A 26,957-nucleotide genomic window follows, 5' to 3' on the forward strand; every position below is an offset into this window, starting at 1 on the left:
ATGAGCCCTGTAGCAGGCAAGGCGGTACCCATGGTGATGATTGAGGGTGACTGCTGCCCAGAGGGTGATTATAGGGTGACTCTGTCGCCACCCAGCAATTACATCAGTCTTTAGGTATGATTAGAGCGGGTACTCTCAGCTGTGATGGTCCCTCAGGCGAGGACCTGACACCAAAGAGCAGAAGCTGACTTGGGAACGCAGGGCTGTGTGCTTTTCAGGTGCTTGAGGGATATGGGATATGCTTCTGTTTTCAGGGTAATGAAATCGGTGCGCATGGGTGAGTGTGGGGGCAGCAGTGTCCAGACAGTGAAATGAGCTCCAGAACTTCCTGGCCTATGAAAAAAGATAACTTAAAACCTTTTGAATATATTCTATATTCAATTATTATATGCGGTTTCAGCAGTCAGCGGAACTGGAAGTAAATTTTTCTGACTAAACTGCATTTTTCATTATGAGATGGTTTGTTTTCTCAACCCTCAAAAATGACCCTCCATTCTATTACTGTATTGGGTAATTTTTTTACTGTGATGGGGATATGTTCTAAAAGCTGGTTGATCTTTCCAGTTAACTACCAGAAAGTAGTCTTTTTGTTTTATATTAGTCCCTGAGACTATTAACTACTACTGCAAGCACCTAAACAACCACAGACTTTGTTTTCTTTAAATAGACTATTAAGCTAGCTAGCTAACCAGCCAGCCAAAGGTCGATATCCCCATAATAGACTTTTATTAACAGGCATTTGATTGTACTTGAGCAGATAAGATGCTCTTGCAATCACACTGATACAAGTCTACCGTCTTATCTGTCCACAAGACCTTTTACCAGGCTATTTCCTGTAACCTGGCCGGCCGTTTTATGCATCTAAAGAGTTGTTTCCATCTTGCAGTGTAGCCTCTGTTTGTGAAGTCTTCTGTTGAGAGCATCCCTGACACATCCACCCCTGCCCCCAGATGAGTGTTTCTGATCTGTCTGAGTGGTGTTTGGGCTTCTTCATTATGACCAGAATTCATTGACTGTAGAGGTCTTCCTTGGTCTACCTGGCCTGTTGTGTGTTAAAGGAGTAACATAGCTTTTTCTATGCAATTTGCAATTTGCACAAGAGGACTTTGAGGAAACACACTGAAAGTATGAAATATGTTTGTTCTTTAGTTTTGGAGACGCGTTTCAAATTGATCAACCGTTAGCTAGCTAGCTAGTTAATCATTATTGAATAAGTCAGCATCTTTACCTTAGCTACCGATATTTGATATACTAAGTTAGCTAGTATATCAACTTAGCTAAATTCTGTCTCCCAAGATGTATCATGGAGGTAGCTATGGTGTGTTGAGAGTGGGAGCACGGTCTGTGAATTATAGCTAATTGGCAGTTCTCATTACCATGCCCAGGCAGTTTGGGTGAACTTTTATAGTGGGCTTAGAAAAATACTTTTAAATGACTGAATAATAATAAAATGATGCACATTTGTTTTGTTGTTGCCAAAAGACAACTGGCAAGTGTCACATTCAACAACCATGTTACTCCTTTAATGATGTTCCAAACAGTTGATTTTGGAAGCATATTGTTGTTGTTTTTTTATTATTTCACAGCCATTGGTACAACTGTTATCCACATGTTGACAAATGGCAGTTACAGACTCCAAAGGCAATCAACAGCCTAAAATCTAGGCTCGATACTGAAAGGTTTCTTACAGGTATACCTGCACTAAGGAAGTGATAGAATACACCCGACTAATCAGAAACAGCTGAGAAGCTAACTGTCCAATTACTTTTGGAACCCTAAAACGGAGGGACAATGTATAAAATGTAGTTCCTACACAGATCATCCGATATGGATGTAAATGCCTTCAAATTACAGGTGACAGTCTGCACTTTAACCTCATATTCATTGTTTCATTTCAAATGCCCTGGAGCACAGAGCCAAAAGAGCAGAAATTGTACCACTGTCCAAATACTTACAGACTACACTGGATATGTACTGGTATCAAAAACTATAAACTATTTGCAGCCAAATTAAAATCAAATGGAATACAGCTCTGCTGGATAGTCTCCATTAAAATTTTATGATGTTCCAAATTTTTATTATCTTACAAATCTGGTTAGTGTGAGAGGTTGATTGAGGGCACCGTGAATCAGAGTTGGGATCTTGTTGTTATCTGTGGTGTCGGTCAGGTAGAGATGTGATACTGTTTCCTTGTGCTTGTAATTCCAGCTTGGGTGGCAGACTGGCAGTACATGCCATCGGCACGCTTGCATCTTTGCTCTGCCTCTTTGCAGCCAAACCGCAGATCTCTGTCAAGCTGCCATATGAAAATTCAGCTGCAGTCTGCTGTCCTATCACTTCACCTCAATCACTCAAAAGGTTGCTGGTCTTGAAAAAATAAATAAAATTGCATTCAAAAACCACCCGCTCATTTGTGTACGCATGTTCACATGCATACACACACCAAGAACACTATTTTTAAATCTGTAGTGTTGGAGACTGAGGGCTAGAGAACAACTTGTTTAATGCAGTCCAGCACCGAGTACAGCTGTGCTCTGTGGTAATCTGTGGAAAAACAACACTCTTAATCATCATGATGACTTAATCTGACAGCCCAACAATATCACATTACACCGAAATATTTAACTGAACAAACATTCTTTCTCTGAAATATATAGATTATCATTAAGAACACTTTATAGCATGCTTTTCATCACAAGCCCTTTGAATACCACATCTCCCGATCTCAGAATGTGTCTGTGCAGTATGGTAGGAATACTATACTGTCCATGGTTGTACTTGGGATACAATCTTTTCCAAGGACGACCACTGAATGCTGTTCATCTTTCCCAAATAAACAGTGGATGAGCTATGAGGTGTAACGCAAAACAGGGCCTTCTGTCCATGAAGGAGCAACTTGTGGCATCATGCGCTAACCTACGCAGGGGACATTAAATGAGGAGATTCTCATTGCAGTCTGCTCAGTCATATTTTTTTCATGTCCAAACAAGTCTGAATTCCTCCTCCTGCTGATTATGAAACATCAACAGAAATCAAAGCGCCGTTCGCTTCCAGCAGTGACATTGGACAGCAAGGGCGCGTTCTGTGTGTCGGCTGGCTGTAGCTTTCAAAGAATGTCAACATGTACGCTATCCTATCGAGAATAGCAAAGTCAGCGCAGCTAGAATATACATCAAGTTTAGCTTTCACCATGTCCTGATTAAATGATTATACAGTTAGCATAGTACACGATTTTAAACTGAAAATGTAATAATTAAAAAAAAGATCATAAATCACAACACACCATTGTGTGGATAAGCCTGTTTAATGACTGCAGTACCTTCCAGTCGACAGAGCGCAGACAGGCACATACGCTCCTTGTTTTCACTGTGCCCTGTACCTGCTGAACTGCACAGTCAGGATGGTAGAGGAGTGTACTTCATGAGCAGCTGAAACAGGCAGTCTGCAGGTGACTGCGGCCTGTCCACACACTGAACCCTGTGTCTTAGCAGGATGAGCCACCCAGGGCACCTATAACAATTTTCAAAAGATTGGCATTAAAAGTGTCAACTTTGATATCTACTTAAAGCTACACTCTGTAATACGTCTGTCAGTTTTTCATATACTATGATTATTCAGATATGAGATCAAGCAAAAAAAACATTTAGGTACTTTATTCAATCTAAAATAGTTGCAAGGCATTGTCTGAGTGTGGGAATGGTCTCCTGTTTATAACACAATGATCAACACAATGAATTTTGCACGGCCCTTACTGAGCACAATTAACAAAACCGAGCACCTTGAGTTTGCCAAACCTCACTGGAATTATGACTGGAAGAGAGTGCTATGGTCAGAGAACAAAATTGAAAGCTTTGTACATATACACTTTCCACATGTTTGGAGGCAAATATGATGGTGGGTCATTTACATTTACATTTTAGTCATTTGGCTGATGCTTTTAATCCAAAGCGATTTGGAAGTGCATAGGTTCTTCCACAGGTTAAAGCATCAAATCCATAACTAGTAAAATATACATGAAGAGCTGTTTTAAACAATAATACAGTCATCGAGTCATTGAGGTTTTGGAGATGTTTTGCTGACAGTGGTCCAGGGGCACCATTTACGATCAATGGCACAATTAATTCAACAAAGTACCAGGAAATCTTACCAGAAAATCTGGTTGCCTCTGCTTGGAAACTGAGCCTTGGTCATATGTAGATTTTCCAGCAGGGCAATGCCTCCAAGCATGCATCAAAATACACACAGAAATGGTTCATTAAAAACAATGGTCTGCAAAGGCCAAACTTAAATCCAATGAAAAACTGGTGGTCTGAACTGAAGAGGGGGGTATCCCAAGGATATCAATGATTCTGAAAAGTTCTGCATGGAGGAATGGTCAAAAATCCATATAATGCATTACAGGAAAAAACTCCCGGCTGTGATCTTTGCCAGGGGTGTTTGCACAAAGTATTAATCCAGGGGTGCCAATAATTGTGGAACCAGGATTGGGACAATACATTTTTTATTTGAAAAATGTAAGACTTTGGTTGAAAGTATCCAGTACTTTTTGTGAATATATATTAAGGGTGCCAATAATTCTGGAGCGTACTGTATACACACACCTTGCTAGACATAACAGATTTATTATTTCTCAACTCATAAGTTGCTCTAATGGTCAAAAGCATCTGTTTCCATTAATTGTATGGTCACAGAAAGCATGACTTGATCGTAAGAGCACAATGTAACTTTTCTGTAACTGCTGATAAAGGATTCAAACTGTAAATACTACACCTTTGTGTATAAACCGAGCTTCATTTGCATCCACCTACGTATAACTGCTTCCTGTTGAAAGGATAAAAGACCTTAAATAACATCCTTTCCCCTCCCCATTTCGACTTCCTTCCCCCCCGAACACCGCCAGTCCACAACAAATCCTGTAATTATGCCACTGCTGCATCTCCCTACTGATGGAAGCGTTCAATTGGCATTTTTCACTTGAAGATAATTAATAATTTTAAAAAGCCTTGTTTAAACGGTGGCTCACATTTTAAATAATTGAACTGTAATTCCTTTTTGCTTTGATTAATTAAGTGCTTAATGCTTTGATAGCACAGGCTTGTGGTCTGTCTAGCCTGAATCCTTTCTATCCCCACATGCATGCAAGTCAAGGGGAGAATTATAACAAATGCTGCTGTGTAGAGGGAACGATTTTTGACAAAAGGGAAATGCATCAAAGGCTGAGTTTACTAACACAGGAACTAATTATGAAGCGCATACATTCACAACTATATTAGGATGTAGTATGAATGATATGTGTAATTTGTCCTCTGAATATCATGGCTAAAAAACACAGAATCAGGGCTTTGTTAATCATATAAACATATTTCTTTCCAAACCACATTTTAATATTGACCCCTGAGAGAGGGAGAGAGTGAGAGCATATTTAATATTATCCCCTGAGAGAGGGAGAGAGAGAGAGAGAGAGAGATATTACATATAGACTTAAAATCACTTCATCTCACATCTAGTTAGTGTGCATGCATATCTATGAATTTACACCAGCTAGGCTGAGCACTATTATGAGGGCCTAAGAATATAAAAGCATTAATGCTACAACTGTCGTTCTGAAATGTATCGAGGACATCCATTCCCTAGCTCACTATTCTGCTCAGCCGAATAACTGTATTTATTTTTATTTTTATTTTTATTTTTATTTTTATTTTTATTTTTATTTTTATTTTATTTTATTCTTATTCTGCTGACTGTCGTAAGTGACAGTTTTGTTTTGAGGATTTGAGAACTGACAGAGCTGGATGGGGATAGTTCTACCACCAGAGGGGGTATGTTGGCATCTTTGCTTTGACCCCTGTGACCTATGATTAAATTACATTTCTCTTACAGTGACAAACAATCAAAATTATGTTTAAGTGGGAATGATTTGATTACAATTTATACAGCGACAACCTTGCAGGGGATATAACATTAACTCCGGCATGGAAGCTCAAGATGTTGAACTGCCGGCAATTGTACTAACATGTTATGTTGTCAGTAAAATATTATTTTTTATAAGTAAAAAAAATTAAAAAAACATTGACTCCTGTACTCAATTACTCTTGTTCAAGTATGGGATACCATGGTGCACTAGGAGTCCGGTACCTTTCCAGAATTTGTGCAGAGAAAAAGGTAAGAACATTATTACTCTTCTTGTTTGCGAACATAATCGTGCCCAGTGGGATTCCACAGCCATTCGCAGGGGTGCGGTCACTATTATTTGCCTCTATTAACTAGCGAGCACACCCAAATAAAAGCTTCCTTTTATTTCCTGCTCAGCGTGTATGTTCATCTCTAGTCCTTTCTTCTAGAACTCTTTTCTTGGTTGTCTCTCTTCTTTCCCTCCCAAGCAACAAAGTTAACCCGCAAAAATAAAATGGATACGGAAAAGAACCATAGAACAGTGTCACAGTGGAATCTGTACATCAGGTACCGTAAAGGGTGTGTTTGTTTGGGTGAGCTAGACAGTTTGAACCCTGCAACCGCTGGAGATGGGAAGTGACCCAGATCAACGGTTGGATGTGACGAGAGTTCTCGGCTCAATAAATATCAGTCGCTCGACGAGGCGGGCTGAGCTCTGCCTGAGGGCAAAACGAGTGAGAGGCGCACAGAAGCAGAGGACTCTTTTGCCTGGAAGGCCTTCTCGCTTGACGCGGGGCCGCATAAGCTGTGTTCAGAGAGCTAACCGTTTGGATTGGCAGGGAGTTCAGAGTGAGGACAGCGCCGTTCTCAGACGGGGAATTCCTAAACGCTTCACACATCTGAGAGAGAGAGAGGCAGGGACTTGGATATGAAAGAAAACCTGTCAAACTCACCTCTCTCTCTCCCTCCCTCTATTGCTCTTCCCTGTCTCTCTCTCTCTGACCCCACCTCTATCCCTCCTGTCCCCTCCTACTGCCCCTCCTCTCTGCAGCACACTTATTCTCATTTAAATGTCAGTTGGGACACGGTGCCTATCCTTCCAGATAAGTCCTGGGTGCAAGGGGCACTTTCTCACTTTCTCACTCACAGGCTGGGGGGAGTTTGGAGGAGATCCCTCACAGACTGGATCTGCTGGGTCACCGGGCCGTATCGGGAGAGAAACACAAGGCATCCGCGGGAAACAAAGCCTTCTGGGACGTAAACCCATCATTAACCGCTCTGTTAATGAGTTGTTTGTTAATTATTAACACAGCAGGATATTGACAGGGCCAGTCTTCAAGATACCTGAGGAGAAAAGAGGAGCTGTTTAGTCACTGTTTAGTGGCCCATTTCTGCGGGAGACTATTCGACGGGGATGCCGCCCACCTTTTTTCACAGATGTCCGGCCATCGTCCGGGACCGTCGGTCATTGGTGTGACGCGTGGGCGCTGTAGAGAAATGAGGGACAGTGTCGGCAGGGATCACGCAGGGTTCCTCTGAATGGAGCCATTGTGGACGTCGGTGCTGCTCTTCCTGGGCCTTCTCACCGGGACCTGTGAGGGTCAGGCCCGACCATGGAGGCCATGCACAGGTAGGATGTTCACCCCTTCCCTGCTTCTCTCACACTCTGCACATGCTCACAAACACACCGGACTCTGCACTTCTTTTCTCTGCACCTGGCTGATAAGATTAAACACAAGATTTGGAATTTGGAGCGTGGAGCGTGGCTACAGGTCAGGTTATTGCTTTTATTGCTTTATCAAACCCCATCAGGAGGAGAAGACATAGAGCAGGGATCATCAACTCTAGTCCTCTAATCCAAATCCAGCCCTGGTTTTCTTTTCTCCCCGGTAATTAGTGCTACTGATTGGCCAGACTGTCTTCACACATGACTCCCAGGTAAAGGGAGGGTGGAAAACCAGACGTTCTCGGCCATCAAGGACCGTAAGTTGCTGATCCCTGCCAAAGATAAATATTTACAAAATATATGTCTAGATTCACTGCATCTCAAAAGGTATATATTACAACAACCAGCCACAAATTAACTGTGTGTTCTTTACTTAACAACTTATTTTGCAACATGCATGGGTGAGCTTGGAAAAGTAATGAGTAATGGTAAAATCAGCTCATTGAATTACTTCCATTTATTCACTTGAGTTGGAGATCTAAAATAAGCCTTTGAATATTGTTATCATTGCTAGAGTATTGTTTTTGAACAAAACAGCAACAAATATGAAAACTGAAGAGCCTTAATTGATTGGACACATGCCTGTGCTAATTGACGGTAGAATAGAGTTAAAAGACTATTTTCGGAACATGCTATAACCTGCACCTTTTTCAGAAGAAATGTCTTACCTTGTAAGCCATGTTGGTAATGGTTACACTCATCTGTAAATTGCTGTGAGATTAAATGAAAGGCTGTAGCATTAACCTTATAGACAGAAAGTAAAGAGATTAGCTTTTTGCTTTTGAAAGCCCAGTCCTAATTTAAAGCAAAATTCATTCGATTAACTTTTAACAGGCATTTTAACAGAGATCTGCTCATATTAAGGTGAGATATGTGCAGTTTTGGTCAAAGTTAATGAAGTAACAGTAAGACCCCTCCCATCTGTGCTTTGGTTATCATTTGCCTGAACTACTCAGAGTCTTAAAAAATGAAAGATGGCTAATTGTCCCTCTGTCTGTGTCTGAGCCAACAGTCGCTCATAATTAGCCTTGGGAGACACACTTCCTCATTGCTTCCTCTGATAATGCTGGCAGACAGATCAGATTAGATTGCAGGTAAATGTGCTGCTGTCTTTCTGAGATTGCTCTTCTCCTTGTATCTGTCTCTGTGAATGGTGTATTCACAATCACCGTGATCCTAGAATTCAGTCGTCACTGGCAGGGATCACTGTCAATTACATATTTAAGCAATATGTTTCTCAATGTTTAATATGTGTCAGTGGATAGACACATAAACACATTTGCTGTAATATATGCTACTGATATCCGTCAGAATTCTTTTTTAGTATTTTTTTTTTCTTTTACATCATTTGGATGTATGTTGCAGCAACAATATTTTCAAAAATATTATTTATTCTATTTTTGTTGAATGTCCCTTGTACTGTAGGTTGTAGTATAGTAGAATATATGGTTAATGAGATTAAGAGCAGAGACTCATGTCCCTTACAGAGGACAGAAATGACAAAATTGCTGGGTCTTAGCACGATATTAGATGCAGAAGCATCTAATCTGTTTGTGTGAACAGAAACTCTCAAACAGAGTTTTCACACACTTCACTGTTTACATGGGGATGAATACGGAAACAGACTGTTTTTTAGACATGGACTAAAAGACTATGCATATATATACTGTCGGCTACACACAAATAGCCTCATTTTAAGGCCCTGCTTCCCAGGACCTAAAGGAGGCCTATGAAAATCTGATAAAAAAGGAACAAATTTAAAAGCTTTCATGAACTGCTAGAGGCTTTAAAGACAAGAACAGATAAACAAATTAATTGAAAGTTTTGTATGTCCATAATACATACTGAATATTAGACTTGTAACAATACTTTGCAGTGGTTGGACTCAAATGAAAACCATTGAACCTTGCTAATCACAAATCACTTGCTGTTGAAATCTCTATATTTCTGTTGGAAAAGACACTGTGAATCTGCTTGAGGTACAGTATGCTAGTCCAGATACAGTAGGCTAGACCCTCTTTAGCTACATTATGTGCAGGGTCCCTGTGCCTGTGGGCATAAGTGAACTCTGTTATCGCACACTGGGCTGAGTGCCAGAAAGATGCTAAACAGCTCCGTTTAACATGATTTACACACCTGCGTTCATTCCACTCTTAACGTCATGCCTTTTGTTACAATGTAGATACTAAAAGCCTTTGAAGATGGAAAAACAGACAGTTTACAGACAGAATTAAAAACAAAAACAAGCAAAAGCCTGTAAACATGAGAAGCATTCTGTGACAAAGGTGAATGGAAAGTAGGGAGTGTTCAATTCAATTCAATTTTATTTGTATAGTGCTTTTCACTACAGACTATGCCAAAGATGCTTTGAGGGAAGGGGAAATATCAGCCCTAAGCCCCCAAATAGCATATGAGGTAAATTACTCCCTAGTAGGAGAAAAACCCTCAAACAGTGACGAGAAAAAACTCCCTGATGGGAAGAAATCTTGAGAGGAACCCGGCTATAGAGGCATTCCCATCCTCTGCTGGCCTATAGGTGGAGACTGTAACAGTTCAGGTATTAAACTAGCTGGTTATCTAGTCCACATGGATGGATGTAGGGTAGTTCAGAGGGAAGGAGGATGAATCTGTTGTTCCACGATGTGTCAATGTGTGGGCATGAACCAGGAGAGTAGCAGGGTCCACAAACTCAGGGCGGGGGTCGTTTTGGAGTGGTCCAAGAGCTTTGTGGGGGGACCCAGGAAAAAGGAACAAAGAAGGATGTTAGGCACTAGGCAATGTATGCCTGGGGAGATTATTCCATAAAGTAGGAGCTCTATAAGAGCAGGCCCCTCCCATTGTTATTTTAAATATACTATTTAAATAGCCAGCATCTTGAGAACAAAGTTATCTCAGAGGACAGTAAGGAATGAGTAACTGGGTCCCAGTTGTTCAACAGCACCCAGGACCTATCAACAATCCTGTAATGCATTTATATTTTATTTTACAATAGGAATGTATATTATAGTCTATGATTTCAAAGCTTTATGTATAGTATTTTCAATGAATGCCAGTTTTTAGTGGGACATCTTGTATACTGAAACTGAAAATGTTGGAAAGTACTCTTGATTTTGGTTTAAAAAAAATAATAATTTGAGAGATAAGTTTTATCTCTCATGAATTGTTTATATTGTTTGACCTATGTTTAGCATTATACTATGTCAGCAGTATTTGAATTCACAGCATATACATTTTAATGAAATTCAAAACATCTCTTGTCAAGACTTATTTTTTACTGTAAAGTCTCATTAAGTGACAAGTACTATAGTTCTTCATACATCAAAAAAATAAGAGCTTTTCTGCTTTTGGAACTTGACCAAAACCCCATGCATAGCTTATTTATTGAAGTAAAAGAGAACACACATAAAAATACAAAAATACCAAAATGCTTGTCATTTATTTTTAAATTAAACGCATTTAAATTACCTCTCAAACCTTTAAAAAAAGTTCTTCTTTGCAATTTGGAATTATGGCTCTCAGATCCAAACTTTTTTACACTAATTCTAAAACTGAGGGATTTCAAAAATGAACTGAAACTAAATATAATTCAAACTGATTTTAAAAGCTTTCCCATTGCTTTTCTCAGAAGCCAGTTAATTTGAATAATGCTAACAAATCCTCAGCAGTTGCTAATCATTTCTACATACATTAACAATCCTTTCTGGTAGCAACTGTCTCCATCTCAAGGGGAATTTCAAATAAACCGAAGCATTAAACTTCCAAAGACAATCTATTTGCTTTTACATCATTATCAGAGATAGTTTTTCCGTAGAGAAAACAGCAGTCCACAAGCAGTCAGCCAGGTTCTGGTGTCTCTATCTCCATTAGTGATAAATGGATCCGTGAGAAGATTATCTCCAAAAACTCCGTCCTCACTTCCTCTTTGTTCCAGTTACTTTGCATAGTCAGCCATTTTCATTATCAATACCAGACGCAATATCAGAAGCAGCCCTGTACAACAATGTTATGTTCTTCCTTGGTATATTTTAAGGCAAATTAAGCATAAACTGTTTTTTCATCCATCATGCATTGACTAATTCTACCCTGTATTTCACTCCCAAAGTAAACAGAATGTTTATACCGTATGCAGAAACAATAATGATGAAAACGATTGCCCCTCTTCTTGCAGATCTGTTGCCGCTCGACTTCCTGTCTCGGGTTCTTCCAGGGGGCGGGAAGGCCCTTAGTGGCCTACGTGTGGTCCAGGACCAGGGGGCCAAAGGCCTGCAGCTGGCCGGGCCACATGAGGCACTCAGCTTCCCCTCCTCACAGATTTTCATAAATTGTCACTTGTTTCCCACTGAGTTCTCCATTGTGGTCACGCTCAAGGTCTCCCACGTAGCACCCAAGGTAAGGCAAGTGTGCAAAACACCATCCTGCACAGATACTACACCAATATTACCTTACACATGTAATGTGAGGATCTCAATATGTTGGTCAAATAACTCACAGATACCATGAATTTTATGATGTACAGATGTCAGTCATGAAAACATGAATTTGGTAATGGCTCGATTGCATTAGCTGCATGTGCTTTTCTTACTTAGTGTTTCTATTTTGTTATATTCCATCTGAGACTCATACTAATGATACTTCATACGTCCAACAGTAGCACTTCAGGAGCTTGAAATAGAGGAGGAAGAAATATTTCTCCTCAATTTTAAGCACAGCATTTCTTCATATTGCAGTTTGAACCATGGTGTATATTTCTAGATTTTGATTTTGTTACTACTGAACAAAAACAGCCTCCGAACAGTTTAGCTCTGCAGCATAAGTCACCATGGTGACATAGTTCGATCAAATTAGAGTGACTTTTGTAATTCCATAAACTTCAGACTAAGCACAAAGTTAGCTGGCTACGCTACTTAGTCTGCTTTGTGATATAGGCCCCTGTGCTTTAGGTAATGCTGACTTAAATTCACACTTTGACTTGAGGTGAAGTGACATGGCCTTCTTTAGCATTGGCTTGGACATGAAATAAAGGAAGACAGTCAGCCAGGTCTTTAAAGGTGACGACAGGTTTGAGGTGAGAGAGCTCAACATGTCTTAGTTGTAATGTGACCAGATTCCCTTAAGGGCTGTGTATACAATGCAATGAGACCGACGACAATGGCAATCAGAATCAGTAACACCCATTAACATTTGTTGCAACAAAAATACGGGAAAGTCTCTCTATTTTCTCAGGAGCTGAAATATGGGACTGTCCTGGGAAACAAAACAAGATGTCTGATCACCCTCCTTGTTGTGTTCCCTGCATCTACAGAAGAATGAGTACATTTTCACACTGGTGGAGGAGAAGTCGGACAGGCTGCTGCTGGGCCTACGCTACTCCCGAGACAGGCTTCACTTCCTGTTCCTGGGCCCAGCCGGGCGAGAGAAGCTCACCTTCAGGGCCGTACAGCTGGTGGACAACCAGTGGCACACCCTGGTGCTGTCAATCACTGGCCATTATGTCACACTCACCATGGACTGTGGAATACCTCTGGAGCTGTGAGTCAATGGGGTGAAGGGACAGAGTTGGGCTAAGCACTGATCTCAGATCAGCCTGAATTCACTTTCTCTTTTTTTCTGGAAGATTGAAAGCCATTGTATGATTGCTCATGTGTGGTGATTAATTGGATTAAACTAATATTTAATATGATTTTGATGATCAGGGTGTGTATTTTAGAGATGATGTGGATGATCATGGTTTGTATTTTACAGTTGATGTGACTGATCAGGGTGTGTTTTACAGTTGATGTGAATGATCAGGGTGTGTATTTTACAGTTGATGTGGATGATCAGGGTGTGTATTTTACAGTTGATGTGAATGATCAGGGTGTGTGTTTTAGAGAGGATGTGAATGATCAGGGTGTGTATTGTATAGAGAATGTGAATGATCAGGGTGTGTATTGTATAGAGAATGTGAACGATCAGGGTGTGTGTTTTATAGAGGATGTGAATGATCAGGGTGTGTGTTTTATAGAGGATGTGAATGATCAGGGTGTGTGTTTTATAGAGGATGGGAATGATCAGGGTGTGTGTTTTACAGAGAATGTGAATGATCAGGGTGTGTGTTTTACAGAGAATGTGAATGATCAGGGTGTGTGTTTTACAGAGGATGTGAATGATCAGGGTGTATGTTCACAGGCTGCAGGAGAGGCCTTTCCCCCCGACTGTCAGTACTGAGGGATCCAGGTTCTACATCGGAAACCGAAGACGATGGAAAGGATTGTTTTCAGTAAGTAGTATTGGAGTATTGATTTTGAAGTTGGACCAGAGACATAACAAAGAGGCCTGGCCCTGTCACAAGATTCAGCTGGCATGACCTCTGTGCAGTCTGTTGCTCTGTTTACACTTAACCATGTTTTTGCCAAGTTTCCCTCCTCTGACTTTTTGACCTCTGTCTACTTCTATATTTACCATCAAGGCTGTTCAAAACAACGCAAACAAACTATCCAACAGTGGTTTTATTGCAGTGTGTAAACTGCAATGACAGACAAAAAAAACGTAACCACAGCAACTAGAAGAATCATGACAATAAATAATCTGGTGTCTGATCGCTGTCTGTTGCAGGGGCTGATGCGACAGCTGGTTCTGTTGCCCGGGTCTGATGCTACCTCACGAATATGCCCATCTTCCAACCCCAATCTTGCCATACTCTCCGTCCCCTCTGCCCTGCTGCACCTGCCTGCCCAACCATCCGAACATGAAGTTCTGAAGTTTCCCTATGGTAACCTGGGGCAGGGAATCAGTGAATAGATTCTGAAGTACATTTATTTAAATGCGGTTTTAACAGATTCATTTTTAGTATGGAATGCATGTAATTGGAATGTGAGTTCTTTTAATGCATAAGTACATGTTATTTGTGTGTCTTCATCTGACTAAAAACTGGAGGCTATTTGTTACAGAAACAATTACAGAAAAGCAGTGAAAAGCAATTTTTCAAATTTTGTGTTTATTTTGCTACAATTGAAAATCTGAATTTTATTTTTGATATCTTGAGAAAAGAGACAAAATTACATGTAGCATAGATTTGAGGAAATCGAAATACTGTTGTATAACCAATTTTTATGGATAATACACAGAAAAAATATATTTTTGAATGTATGCTTACAGAAATTGTCATTTTGGAGGCAGGGGAAGTACACTTATCAGTGTAATCAGAATCAAACAAATATGAATGCATAGACAACACTCAAGACATTGAATGCAAACAACTAGACATTTTTGGGCCTTTAAAATGTATTATTGACCTTGTATTACGAGAGCATGGTAACAAGAGGGATGGCAGCTAAAACTTCTTACTTCATTTACAGCATAGTGCATAAATGTGACCTAGAAAAATCATAGCCTCCCACATAGAAACATTCCCCTGTTATTATCCAGTAATTTCTGCGTAGGCTGGGAAAGAACACTGCATTACATCATAACATTTTACCAACATCTAGTCCAGAAATTGACCTCATGGTGCACAACGAAAGAAGCTGGGGTTGGCATGGTACTCCGTGACTGCATAGCTGCCCAGTTACATAGAAACAAGATGGCTGTCTGCCATCAAAAGGTAGCATTGCTTTCTTTATCGAGATACGCCAAACACACTGATTGATTATGTGCAGAACATCAGTATTTTACATTAATTAGTTTATGAAACAAAGCCAAGCACACACACTTGGAAAAACAAAACTATACATCTAAATTTGTTGCGTATCTGACATTGAGCTTTCATCTGTCGGTTTACATTGAAGACTCTTCCTCATGAAAACTTGATTGTGGTTTGGCAGAGAGTCTTTGCTTTTGTTTTCTTTAGGGTGCAGTTGAGTTTCATTTGGAGCTTTTCCAACTTCAATTACTCACGGTCACAATCAGACAGTAATGATGAACTGATCTGGGTTAGCCTAACAGAACAGAAAGTGAATAAGCTATGTCTGGAAAGACTGAATCACTGTATCTGTCTTGATTACTTCCATTCGGGAAGTCAAACATAGTAATTACCGACATTTACATTTTTTTACATTTTTGTCATTTGGCAGACGCTTTTAATCCAAAGCGACTTACAAGTGCATAGGTTCTACCATAAGTCGAAGCATCACATCCAGAACTAGGAAAATACACATGGAATGCTGTTCTAAACATAGTCGTCATCATAAATGCCAATTTTATTATTTTTTTTATTTTTTGGGGGGGGGGTTAGGGATAGGGATATCAGAAAGGAGGGGCAGGGGAAATCAGGAGGGAGGACTAAGGTAGAGTTTGAAAAGGTGGGTTTTGAGTCTGCGTCGAAATAGGGGGAGGGATTCTGCTGTCCTGACAGTGGTAGGCAAGACATTCCACCACTGAGGAACCAGAACGGAAAACAGGCGTGAACGTGCAGTTCGACCGCCAGGTGCACGTAGAGAGGGAACCATAAGGCGACCAGAGCTGCCAGACCGGAGTGGTACCGAGTAATCTCATTACTGAATTCATACCCAAATATCAAGTTACCAATTTTGTCTATAAAATAAAAAAATGTGTCTAATTATTAAATACTTGCAAACAGAAACAGCACTTGAATCCATGGAGTGCTGGCCGTACCGTTTAAAAGGATGTCTCATCCCTACTTCGTCCCTGTCCTTCACACAGAGGCCAGTGTGCGGGTGACTCTGGGAACACTGCCCTCCTGTACCAAGAGTGAACGGGGCCAGCTGTGGTTCGATACACTGAAGAGGGGCCTCTTCATCTGTGATGGTGTGGCTTGGGTTCCCCTGCTGGAAGGTGAGACCAGCCCCCTTTGATGGGTGCTCTTTCCCTCCCTTTCACCAGCCTCAGTAATGGTGGCCACATATTGGGAGGGTGTCCCTCATTGAGTGTACAAAGCTAGATTTGTGATGGTTGTAGGAGAAAAGAAAACTATTAAGTGAATCACTGATGTTGCTACCAGACCTGGGTCTAATACATAATTGTTTTGCATTAAAATATGTTTTGTATTGGAACACATGAACCTATTGTAAACAACTTGAAGCACAGTTTTTCTTCTTTCTGCTTATTCTGTAAAAAGATACAGCAAGGTCCCTGTGTCTCTAACGTGTGTGTGTGATCTGCAGGGAGACAGAGGCTGGACTATGTCGAGGATTACCAAGACCTCTACACAAACTCCAAGACATTTGACATTGAGGTTTTCCAAATCCCATCAGAGGGACTTTTTGCTGCAATGGCAGACTGGGAGTCTAATCCTGGCTCTGTGATATACAAGTGGATTGATGGGAAGTTTGAACCATACCAGAACATCAGTACCTTCCAAGCCCAAGCCTGGAAATACTTCACAGTGGGCAACAAGGCGAGACTTTAATCAATTATATACAGTATGTTTTATTGTATACATGTATTCACAATGGTGGCACGGATGGTGCAGTGGGTAGCACTGCTGCCTCACAGCAAGGAGGTCCTGGGTTCTCCCCATGTTTGCGTGGGTTTCCTCCGGGTACTCCGGTTTCCTCCCACAGTCCAAAGACATGCAGCTTAGGCTGATTGGAGAGTCTAAATTGCCCATAGGTATGAGTATGTGAGTGAATGGTGTGCGTGCCCTGCGATGGACTGGCGACTTGTCCAGGGTGTATTCCTGCATTTCGCCCAATGTATGTATTCACAATGGAGGAAACTGATGCAATAGTATATAAGCAACAGGGTTAGGGTCAGTTCTGTGTAAATTCAGTAGACTCTAGAAATCAGTTGCAATTCCATTCATGAATGATAAATGTCTATAATGTTCTTTGAGATTTTTTCAATGAATTAACTGAATTTCAGTTGATTTCCTGAATTGACTGAATTGACATGGACTTGACATCTGATAAGCAGATACGTATCAGCGTTCTATTCAGCTGGTAGTAATTCATCAAAACATTTGAGTAATTCTATGAGTTTGATTACATTTTTTGAAAGAAGATAATTTTAATTGGTCTTCATCTCGTTGTACACAAGCCACTCCTCTGAGGCATGTAAAATGGACACCTCCAATGCAGTGACTGCACGGTTCAGCTGACGGACTGCAGAGTGAAAAGAAGCAGTGGCCGATACTTCACATCCTGGAGGAAAGCCTGGTTTTGTTGCCATTCTTTCCGAGAAAGAAAAACATCTCAAGTTCGGTTTTGAAAGAGCTGGACAAGCTACTAACACTTTTTGATTGACCAGCTCATACCCAGCTAGACCAGCATATCACCAGCTTGACCCGCTTAGTTTTGAAGCTGATGAAGCTGGCCTAGCTGGATTTTACAGCAGGGCGGTGGACCTGCAGTTATGAGACAGGCCCGAAAATACAATTGGGCATTCCAAATTGAAATGAAAAGGCAAAAAAACTGGAGTTACTGTAAGTAAGATTACTATAATTACCATAACTAGACTCTCTTTATATTGTTGATTTAGATGTTCTTGGCAGTTGCCAATTCAAGAGGGAAGGATCAGGAGGCTCAGGAGCTGTCTGTGATCTACAAGTGGAGCCCAAGGAAAAAGAAGTTCCTTCCCTACCAGACACTGGAGACGCACAGCGCGCGGGACTGGGAGGCCTTCACCATCCAGGGAGAGGCCTTCCTCGCTGTGGCCAATCACAGACAAGGTACAGAACAGAAACACGCGCTCTATGTAAATGAGAAAGCCATTATCCAGGCATGCTAATTGCACCTTCAGGAACTGCTGTCTCATAAACAGAGAGAAAATGAATGAAGAGGATATTCTTGAAAAATGACAAAAAATCACTCCACAGATCAATGCTTATCTATGGCTTGGCTTCAAGATGGTGGACGCAGCAAACTTGTCGTGTCCAGTGCTGCTTGTTTTGGGAAGGAATAATCAAACTGCAATCAAATTGTATTAAATATTATAAAATATAATCATATTTTGTTATTTAGCATATATTATTACCCAAAATGACTTACAGTTGTTTAGACTACGCAAGGGACAATCCCCCCTGGAATAATGCGTGGTCAAGGGCCTTGCTCATGTCCCTGTCATATACCTTAGCCACTAGGCTACAGGCTGGCCCCAGGAAGTGTGTTCCAGGAGACAGATCATGTTGCTTTGATTCCCCATTACGGTGCAGAGAAACAGCTCTGTACAAAGGATCAAAGACACCACTGAGAACATAAGGGGGGTGATAGACAGTCTGTGCACCTGCAGTAGCAGTGGTAGTATGCACACCTGTAGCAGCTGGATCTCAGCCAGCAGGCTCTAGATCTGTCCAGACACCCACAGACATCAGGGAAGGAGACAGGCTGTCAGATACTGGTAGCTGGCAGGAGAGTCTAGCACAAAGGAGTGATTAACCCAAACAAATATTAATATTTTAATCTATACATTAATTTACAAAAATGGCTTTAAATAGTCTAAATCAATTGTATTAATTTGTATGCATCTTAGCCTGCGTGTAGTTTTAATATTCAACTTTTTTTGGCCCATAGGGGAACGCAACCATAATATTAATAGTGTCATCTACAAGTGGAACCCAGGAAGCAAGGTGTTTGAAGTGAACCAGACAATCCAAACCTCAGGGGCCTACGACTGGGAATTCTTTACCATAGGTCCTTACCATTTCCTTGTGGTGGCCAACACTTTCAACGGTATCTCGACACACGTCGACTCCATAATCTACATCTGGTTAGAAGGAATGTTCAAGCCCTTCCAGGCCATCTCGGTGAGTCACATGGCATAGCACCAATACACTAGCTGTCAGGACTGGCAACACATAGCCCTTCAACACTGAGCCATGGAGTCTAGAGCTGACGGTAAAGCAGAAAATTCCAGTTTAAACCAGCCTAAACTGGTTTAAGCTGTGTTTTAAACACTTTTCGCTGGTCAACCAGCTGATCAGCCTATACAGTTAGCCAATCCACCAGATTATTCCATGAGCTAAACCAGCTCCGGCCAGCTTCATCTGACTAGAGACCAGCTTTGACTAGCCACAGGCGAGCTATAACCAGCTGGAAGTGTTAATGGGTGTCTCGGTGGCGCAGCCTGTAGAGCACTGACCGCATGCTCATTGCGAGCCGCGACGTCGGCGGTTTGAATCCGACCGTCCGACATTTGTCACATGTCTTCCCCTCTCTCTCGCTCCCATTCTTCCTGTCTCTATACTATATACTGTCCAATAAAGCTGAAAAAGGCCTAAAAAATATCTTTAAAAAAAAACACAGGTTAAGCCATTCTAAACCAGCTCAGAATCCCAGCTGGTCTTACAGTAGCTGGAATTTTCAGTAGAGCAGATATTTAGCAACTTGATTGACAATATGCATTGTTCATTGCCTTAGCAGATCATCCTGTCTGTTTCAGTTTCAGTAATGTACAGTTCCGCTATTATTCTCATTACTTTATGCGATATTCATGTCAGATATTAGGTTCGCTCCAGCTCCTGGGTGGGAAGCGTCTCGTTTTCCGGAACAATTAAAAATGATACACCAACCCCTACGGGCTGAAGCACCTGCTACTGCAGAAAAACTGAAGGGCAAAGATGTGTAAGGAGCAAATTAAATCAGAAACTGCCAGACATGACATCTGGTGTATGGGACTCTAGCCTGTAAAGAGGCATTAAGAAGATCAAACACGGTTTGTGTAAATGAGTGAGGTGTTCTGTAAGATGCACGTGTCATGTCAAAACTTGACATTTGGGAAACTTATAAGCAGGGAGCTCCTGTATGGGAACTCCCAGACATTTACAAGTGCAAGGACTTCACTCAATCATTTCCTTGGCCAGAGCAATCGCAGTGGAGTGGTGATTTATACATCACAACACTTCTTCAAAGTTCTTCTACTTCTTGGGAGTAAAACAGTCATCTTTGTATCACTATGAAAGCTGTTTGAGTTATCTTTGAAGATATAATTACTGAGACATTCAGTTGAAAGGTGCTACATCAATATCCACTATGTGTAAAACATGTAAATCTTTAAGATGAAGGGAATTAATATGATTGCAGAAATGATTGCTATGAAACATAACGTTTGTCACCAATACTTCCGAAACTTCTGAAAAATGAAACGGCACTTGTGGATATTCTCTGACTTCCTGCCATTATCCCTGAACAATTACAAGGAATGTAAATGTAACAATTTTTAGTTTCAGGGGAAAAAAGAAATAGGTTTGGCATTTCACCTGAGACGCATTGAATCAAGGGCTTGGCATGGGAACTTCTTTTTCCAAAGAACCAAGCACGCATTTAGTTAATTTAAGATACCTTTTGCAATTGGATCGCACCATTGGGCATTTGAGTTATATTGTGAAAAGAATCTAATAAGGGGTATCATATTCACCGAACTTCCCGAGAGAGTGAATTTTATATTGAGGGCTTTCCATTAGACTTCCATTCCCTGTGAGGTTGATGTTCAAACCCGCTGTAGGGAGAAAGCACTGACAGCAGTTGGCGGCCCTCCAAACACAGATCAGTCATCAGTGTGGGACTGGCACGACTAAAAATAGAAAGGACCTGTCGACACATATCCGCTGGCATGCCTGCGAAAGCTGTGATTAATAATGAAACGCAGGTTTTAATCGCTTATCCGGTGAGCACAGACTCAATCAGGCAGGCCAGCAGCCATGGAAACCCTTATTTTAATGGGGAATTCCATCTGGCAGCACTGCGTCAGTGTGGCACATCAGATCGATTGGGCTAACTCACACTACCCATCAGAACAGCACAGGGCGTGTGTCCAGGTTCAGGTGCTGACCAGACTGATTCCATTTTTTTAATTAAATCTTAAATCAAAATAAAAAAATAAAAATTCTAATTTGAAAAATAATTGCTCCATCCAGCATGCTCATGCTGTTTTGACTGTAATCTGATTCTCAAATTCCACACTCTCTTGTGCAACACAGCAGTGTGTGGTGGTATCCAGTGACCAAGTCTTGACAGTGACAGTGAGGACAAGCCACCACGACAAGTGCTAAAGTGCTATTTGCTGGTTTTATTATTAGGGGCCTTGCACCACAGGTGTATAGATACCCTGTTGCTCTTCTTCTTCTCATTATTATTCTTCATCTTTCTCTTCTTCTTCTTCTTCTTCTTCTTCTTTCTCTTCTTTCTCCTCTTCCTCCTTTTAGTGGTAGCCTGGTCCATTGGCATAAACACTGATAAACGTGGTTCATTGTGAACATTTACTTAGCACAGTGAGATAAGGATACATCAGCAGAGGATGATTTAGGCATGGATTTGCCACTTGGTGGTGCTATAAACTTCATTTGAGTTCTTTAAATCACAGATGTTAAATTCCAGTCCTGGAGTGCCACCAAGTCTGCTGGCTTTGGGGTGTTTTTGGCTCCAGTTATTCATGGAATCATTAATTGGCTAATGAATCCAAACACCTTGTTCTCAAGGCAGCTGATTGATAGAAACCACAAAAAGCCTGCAGACACTGTGGTCCCCTGGGCCCCATTTGACTCGAAACCTTTGTCATTAGATCACTCTCCTCTCAAAAACAAAATTGTTCCATTGAAATCCATAACCAATGCGTCATCCTCACATGTAGGATTGCATACAACTTTAGCAAAATGATTTGATAAACAAGTGTAGATAATACATCTTTACTGACCTCTGCTGGCTAAATATTGCAACAGGTTTTATGCATAGTTGAAACTGTGCTGGAAAGTTGAGCAGACCACCTGTTGTTACTTGCACAACCAGAGTTTTCCCTTTCAACAGAATACACTGTACATCTGCATTTCTATATTCATACTGCATTATTTCATTTTGTACGGACATTTCTGTATTTTTTTGATGTGTGAATTTGGGCAGGAGACTAAATCAATCAGATAAGTGTTCCCAAGCCAGCAGAATTGAAACATACTAAGCCATTACTATTTAACTAGCTATGATGTGTTGTCCAAATATTTCATGTTAAAAAACTAGGGCTATCCATCTGTATGTGTGGCTCTGCAGTGTCCAGCTTGGTAATGCAGTTTCATTCGGATTCTGTCATGTATTTGAACCTGTGATGATTGGAAGGTAAATTATATGCATTGACTGGCAGAGGACTGTGTGTCTTCATGTCCATTAATTGGACTATTTGTCTTTACAGACCTTTGGAGCAACAGATTGGGAGATGTTCCAGATTGGGAACAGGGTCTTCTTGGCAGTGGCTAATGGCCAGAAGTTTTATGAAAACGTCCCCAGCCTCTATGCAATTAATTCCACCATCTACGAGCTCAGTACAACAACGAAGACGTTCCTCAAATTTCAGGATATTGTAACCTACAGGTGAGCTGCTGGGGAGGTCTATGTCAATGTGAATTTGCAGTAAAAATAATTTAGTCAGCCAGTGTTTCAGTTTGCTACTGCAGTTGCCAAAAGCCTGTGGGCCATAATTTACCATCAGACAGCATGTCCCTGGGAGTAGCACTAATTCAGTGGTTCATATGGGACCCTAACCAACTTGAATCCAGAACTATTCTTTTATTGGAAATTTAGCATTCCCCATTTCTCAACGAACCTTCTCTCTTGCCATGTCATTTTATTTCTCATCAGTGCGGTTGACTGGGAGTTTTTTACAATGGGAGATGAAAAGTTTCTGGTGGTAGCCAATTCCTTCGACGGGACTTCCCACTCATTAAACAGTGTCATATACAGGTAAGGTGCTCGAATTACTGAGTTCTGGTTGATGAGTGTAACTCGGTCTCGCCTCTGACTCTCTTATCGCCGTTGACAGGTGGCAGGGATATGAGGGCTTTGTTCCCATTCACCGGTTGCCTACCACCGGGTGCATAGACTGGGAGTTCTTCACCTCCACGGAGGGCTCCTACCTCATGTACTCCAGTGCCACGCAGCCCCTCTCCAAGGTCTTCAGGCTGAAGACGTACTGAGGAGGTCAGCTGGTCACCCTTCCCCCGTGCGCTCCAACGAACCGGGCCAGTGATTCACATGACTGGGGCCGAGACAGAGACCTGGGACTGACTATGAGCAGACTGGCAGGGAAGAGGAGTCTTTGCAACGCTCGGGAACTTGATATGCTGGTACCACCCCAAAACTGTACAACTGTACCATGCCTGTGGTTTGGACCACATGTCAGCTCAAGCTAGGTTTTGAAACAGCTGGTAGCTGGTTGACCAGTTCAGACTAGCTCCCAGCTTGACACGGTTTGAGCAGCATAAGCTATGTTTTAACAGCTGGTAGCATGGTTGACCAGCTCATACCCAGCTAGACCAGCTTCATGACTAGCTTGGCCATGCTGGTTGACCAGCTCATACCCAGCTAGACCAGGTCATGACCAACTTTACCAGCTCAATTTTCAAGCTGGTCAAGCTGGCATATTTGGATTTTACAGCAGGGGGTCTCATCACACATACTATATTTCATGTTTCAGTGAAGCCATTGGAATCTACAGCTGAATGTTGAACAGAGTAATGAGCCCAGGAGTGGAGATAAATGAGAAAGTAACAAAGGCTCTTTCACGCTTATGTATGCCCTGTAAGAACTGTAAGGACAGAGAGCAGTGGGAAACAGTGCATTCACACAGAAATGACTTCAGCCCAGCCTTTTCCATTGGAATAATTTACGAGAATACTCTTGTGTGTGATATTTGAAGCTTGTGCTCAAGCGAACATGCAACCTTAAAATAATAATGCTATGTTTAAATATAAGAAAAGGTGCGGCACTCGCTTGTCTGTCGAAAGATATAGGTTCAATTTATTATGAAATAATATTTTAGGATTTCTATTTTTGTAACAGTATAATGATATTTTATTTAATAATGAAGTAAACTTTAAATGAGGATCTGTCACCCCAGTTCTTATAATTATATGCAATGTACAATGTTGAAAGAAGACTTTTTTTTTTTTTATCAATTGATTAAGAATACTTCCATTAATATGATCTAATATTTAATTACGTACACACACACACACACACACACACACACACACACACAGTGGTCACTTTATTAGGTATACCTACTTGTTTATGCATACCCTGCTCATCCAAACAGCACATAATGTGGTTGCAACTCAATATGATTCCTTCCAGCAAGATAATGCACAAAATGCTGCAAAGCACAGAATACCTCCAGCTGGATCCACTAACTTGCCGGACTTTATCTCACAGCAATGGCCTGCACAATCCTCAGATCTCAATCCAATAGCACATCTTTGGGATGAGTGGAACTGGAGATTCACAGCATGAGGCTGAAAAAACTGCAGGAACTGCTTGATGCTACCAAGTCTACATGGACCAAAATCCCCAAGGAATGTTTCCAGCACTGCAAGTAGTAGTCAGGCTGGAGGCAAAATGGGGTCATACCTAGATAATACCTAATAAAGTGCCCACTGAGTAACACAAGTACTGTATATTCTTCCTGTGTTACTGCAGTCCTTCTATGATAAGCTACTTGGAATGGTGTAATTCCTGCAACCTCTATTTGTGACGTCCATATGGGTTTTAATGTTAATAATGTTTGCTCCAGCTGCAAAATGCCAAGATACTGTACATATGTCGCCCTGCTGAGATACAAGTCACCTATTGAGAAATCCTTATCCATCATTCCACAAGAGTCATCTAAAATAATCATTTCATTGTTACCAATTATGTAATATTGCATATTCATGCAAAGTTGGTCTCATGGGTGCTAACATTCATTTTTGTCATGAGTATAAACTGTGAATGGCAACGTTAATGTTTACCTGCCACTGAATATGAGAGTTTTGGCTTAAAAATGTATTGCATTCTTGAGAGAAAATAAGGACTGTGGATCGGGGATTGTTTCAATGTAGTGATGCACCGGGTGGTCTGGAACTGAACAAAGACCGTGCCAGTGCTGAGTGTGGCTGGGACGTCTCGTTGGGCAGTGAGTAATCGGCCATAACGTCACCATGGGAAACGAGGTTTGAGCCGGCGGGCCGCATACTGCAGTGGCTCATGAGGGACATTCCTGCAACACAATGACTGTGCAGTCTGGATCAAGGACTGGAAAGGGAAACAAAGCAGCTTCCAGTACTGCCCGTGGCAAAAAAGACCTGCGTCTGACTGCATTTGCCAAATTGGCGGGCAATGTTTTGGCCCATGAAAATATGGGAGATAAAAAAAGACTTTTGAGGCAGAAATAACCAGACACTGTGATGAAGATTGGCTAGCTTGTATAAATAAAATAATGGCAAAATTGTTTAACATTGAATTTTATTTTATTTTAGGAAAACTGTAAGGCTTGAATACCGTTTCTGCTGTCACTCACAATGTTACTTAATGCACTATTCTGGTTTATTTTTGTTTCATTTCATTCGTCATTAGTTTAGGTTCATTAGTTAAGCTAAACTAAAAAAATAAACTTTTGCCACAGTGAAAAAATAATTACCGTATGTTTTGATGTTACATTGAAACATTTGGTATCAACCTTTATGGATTGACATTTTGATGAGAAAACCTGAAGGTTGCATCTACGTAAGTATGTACAGTACACCAGGTGGACATTACTGCACATCAAGGAAAAGAATTGTGTCATGAAAAGGTCCCTTTTACCCATTTGAGCCTGACATGTTGAGTGTTTCATGAGAGGAACTTGTAAATGATTATATTTATCTGGAAAATCTAAAAAGTGACACCTTTTTCTCTGGATCTAAGAACAACTACTGAGGTAACAACTACAGATCTAAATGCCTTATTCTTGAAAATAAGGTGTGTTTGGTAATAAGCAGCCATTTGGCAACATGTAATACTGTACCCTCTATCTCCTTCCAGAACCATGGGATGGAAAAGAAAAAGGACATTTATCCTGACTATTTTTCCTGTTGAACTCAATGGAAGAATTATTCAGGAGAAACAACCCTTGAAGCATGTATTGTATATCTAATAGCAGCACGGTTGTTTAAGGCTGGTTTGATACCTTTGGCCCTTGATGCCTTAAAGCCATTTAGCCAACAAATGTGTTCCATATTGTATCAGCATAATTTACAGCCGAATCTAGTCCCACCCCCCAATTCCCATAGAGATCTATTCAAATGCAACAAGTTATAGTATCGCTTGTAGGACAACCTGAGAACAAGATATCCAAACTCTGGTGATGTTGATAGGTCAAAGACATCAGGAAGTCATGGTATGCAATGGATATGCAACCAAAAACAAAACATTTTATTTGACATTTGACACTTTTGACTGGTACTGTACATGCGTTTATGCATTTACATTTACATTTTAGTCATTTGGCGGACGCTTTTAATCCAAAGCGACTTACAAGTGCATAGGTTCGTCCACAAGTTAAAGCAACACATCCATAACTAGAAAAATACACATGAAGTGCTGTTCTAAACATACAGTCATCATAAGTACAATTCAATTCAATTTTTCTTTTCTTTTTTTTTTTAGACAAGAGGGATAGGGATATC

The 26,957-nt window shown here is 40.9% G+C and overlaps 1 protein-coding gene across 1 annotated transcript; it reads left to right on the top strand.

Annotated features, from left to right (window-relative positions):
* Positions 1 to 7,394: 7,394 nt before the first annotated feature.
* LOC133124717 (thrombospondin-type laminin G domain and EAR repeat-containing protein-like) lies at positions 7,395 to 25,700 on the top strand. Its single transcript, XM_061236145.1, has 12 exons — positions 7,395 to 7,522; positions 11,787 to 12,007; positions 12,921 to 13,147; positions 13,787 to 13,877; positions 14,213 to 14,369; positions 16,259 to 16,390; positions 16,720 to 16,952; positions 18,035 to 18,224; positions 19,066 to 19,298; positions 22,670 to 22,848; positions 23,116 to 23,217; positions 23,297 to 25,700. The coding sequence occupies exons 1-12, from the start codon at positions 7,432 to 7,434 to the stop codon at positions 23,448 to 23,450; spliced, it is 2,010 nt and encodes a 669-aa protein (XP_061092129.1). The 5' UTR covers positions 7,395 to 7,431; the 3' UTR covers positions 23,451 to 25,700.
* The last annotated feature ends 1,257 nt before the right edge of the window (positions 25,701 to 26,957 follow it).

This window comes from Conger conger, chromosome 3 (assembly GCF_963514075.1).
Source record: "Conger conger chromosome 3, fConCon1.1, whole genome shotgun sequence".
NCBI classification, from domain to species: Eukaryota; Metazoa; Chordata; class Actinopteri; order Anguilliformes; family Congridae; genus Conger; species Conger conger.

Coding starts and splice junctions, on each gene's coding strand:
- LOC133124717 (XM_061236145.1), top strand. CDS start 7,432: ATGGAGCCATTGTGGACGTCGGTGCTGCTCTTCCTGGGCCTTCTCACC. Junction 14,370..16,258: donor AGTTCTGAAGTTTCCCTATG/GTAACCTGGGGC, acceptor TCCTTCACACAG/AGGCCAGTGTGCGGGTGACT. Junction 18,225..19,065: donor TGTGGCCAATCACAGACAAG/GTACAGAACAGA, acceptor TTTGGCCCATAG/GGGAACGCAACCATAATATT.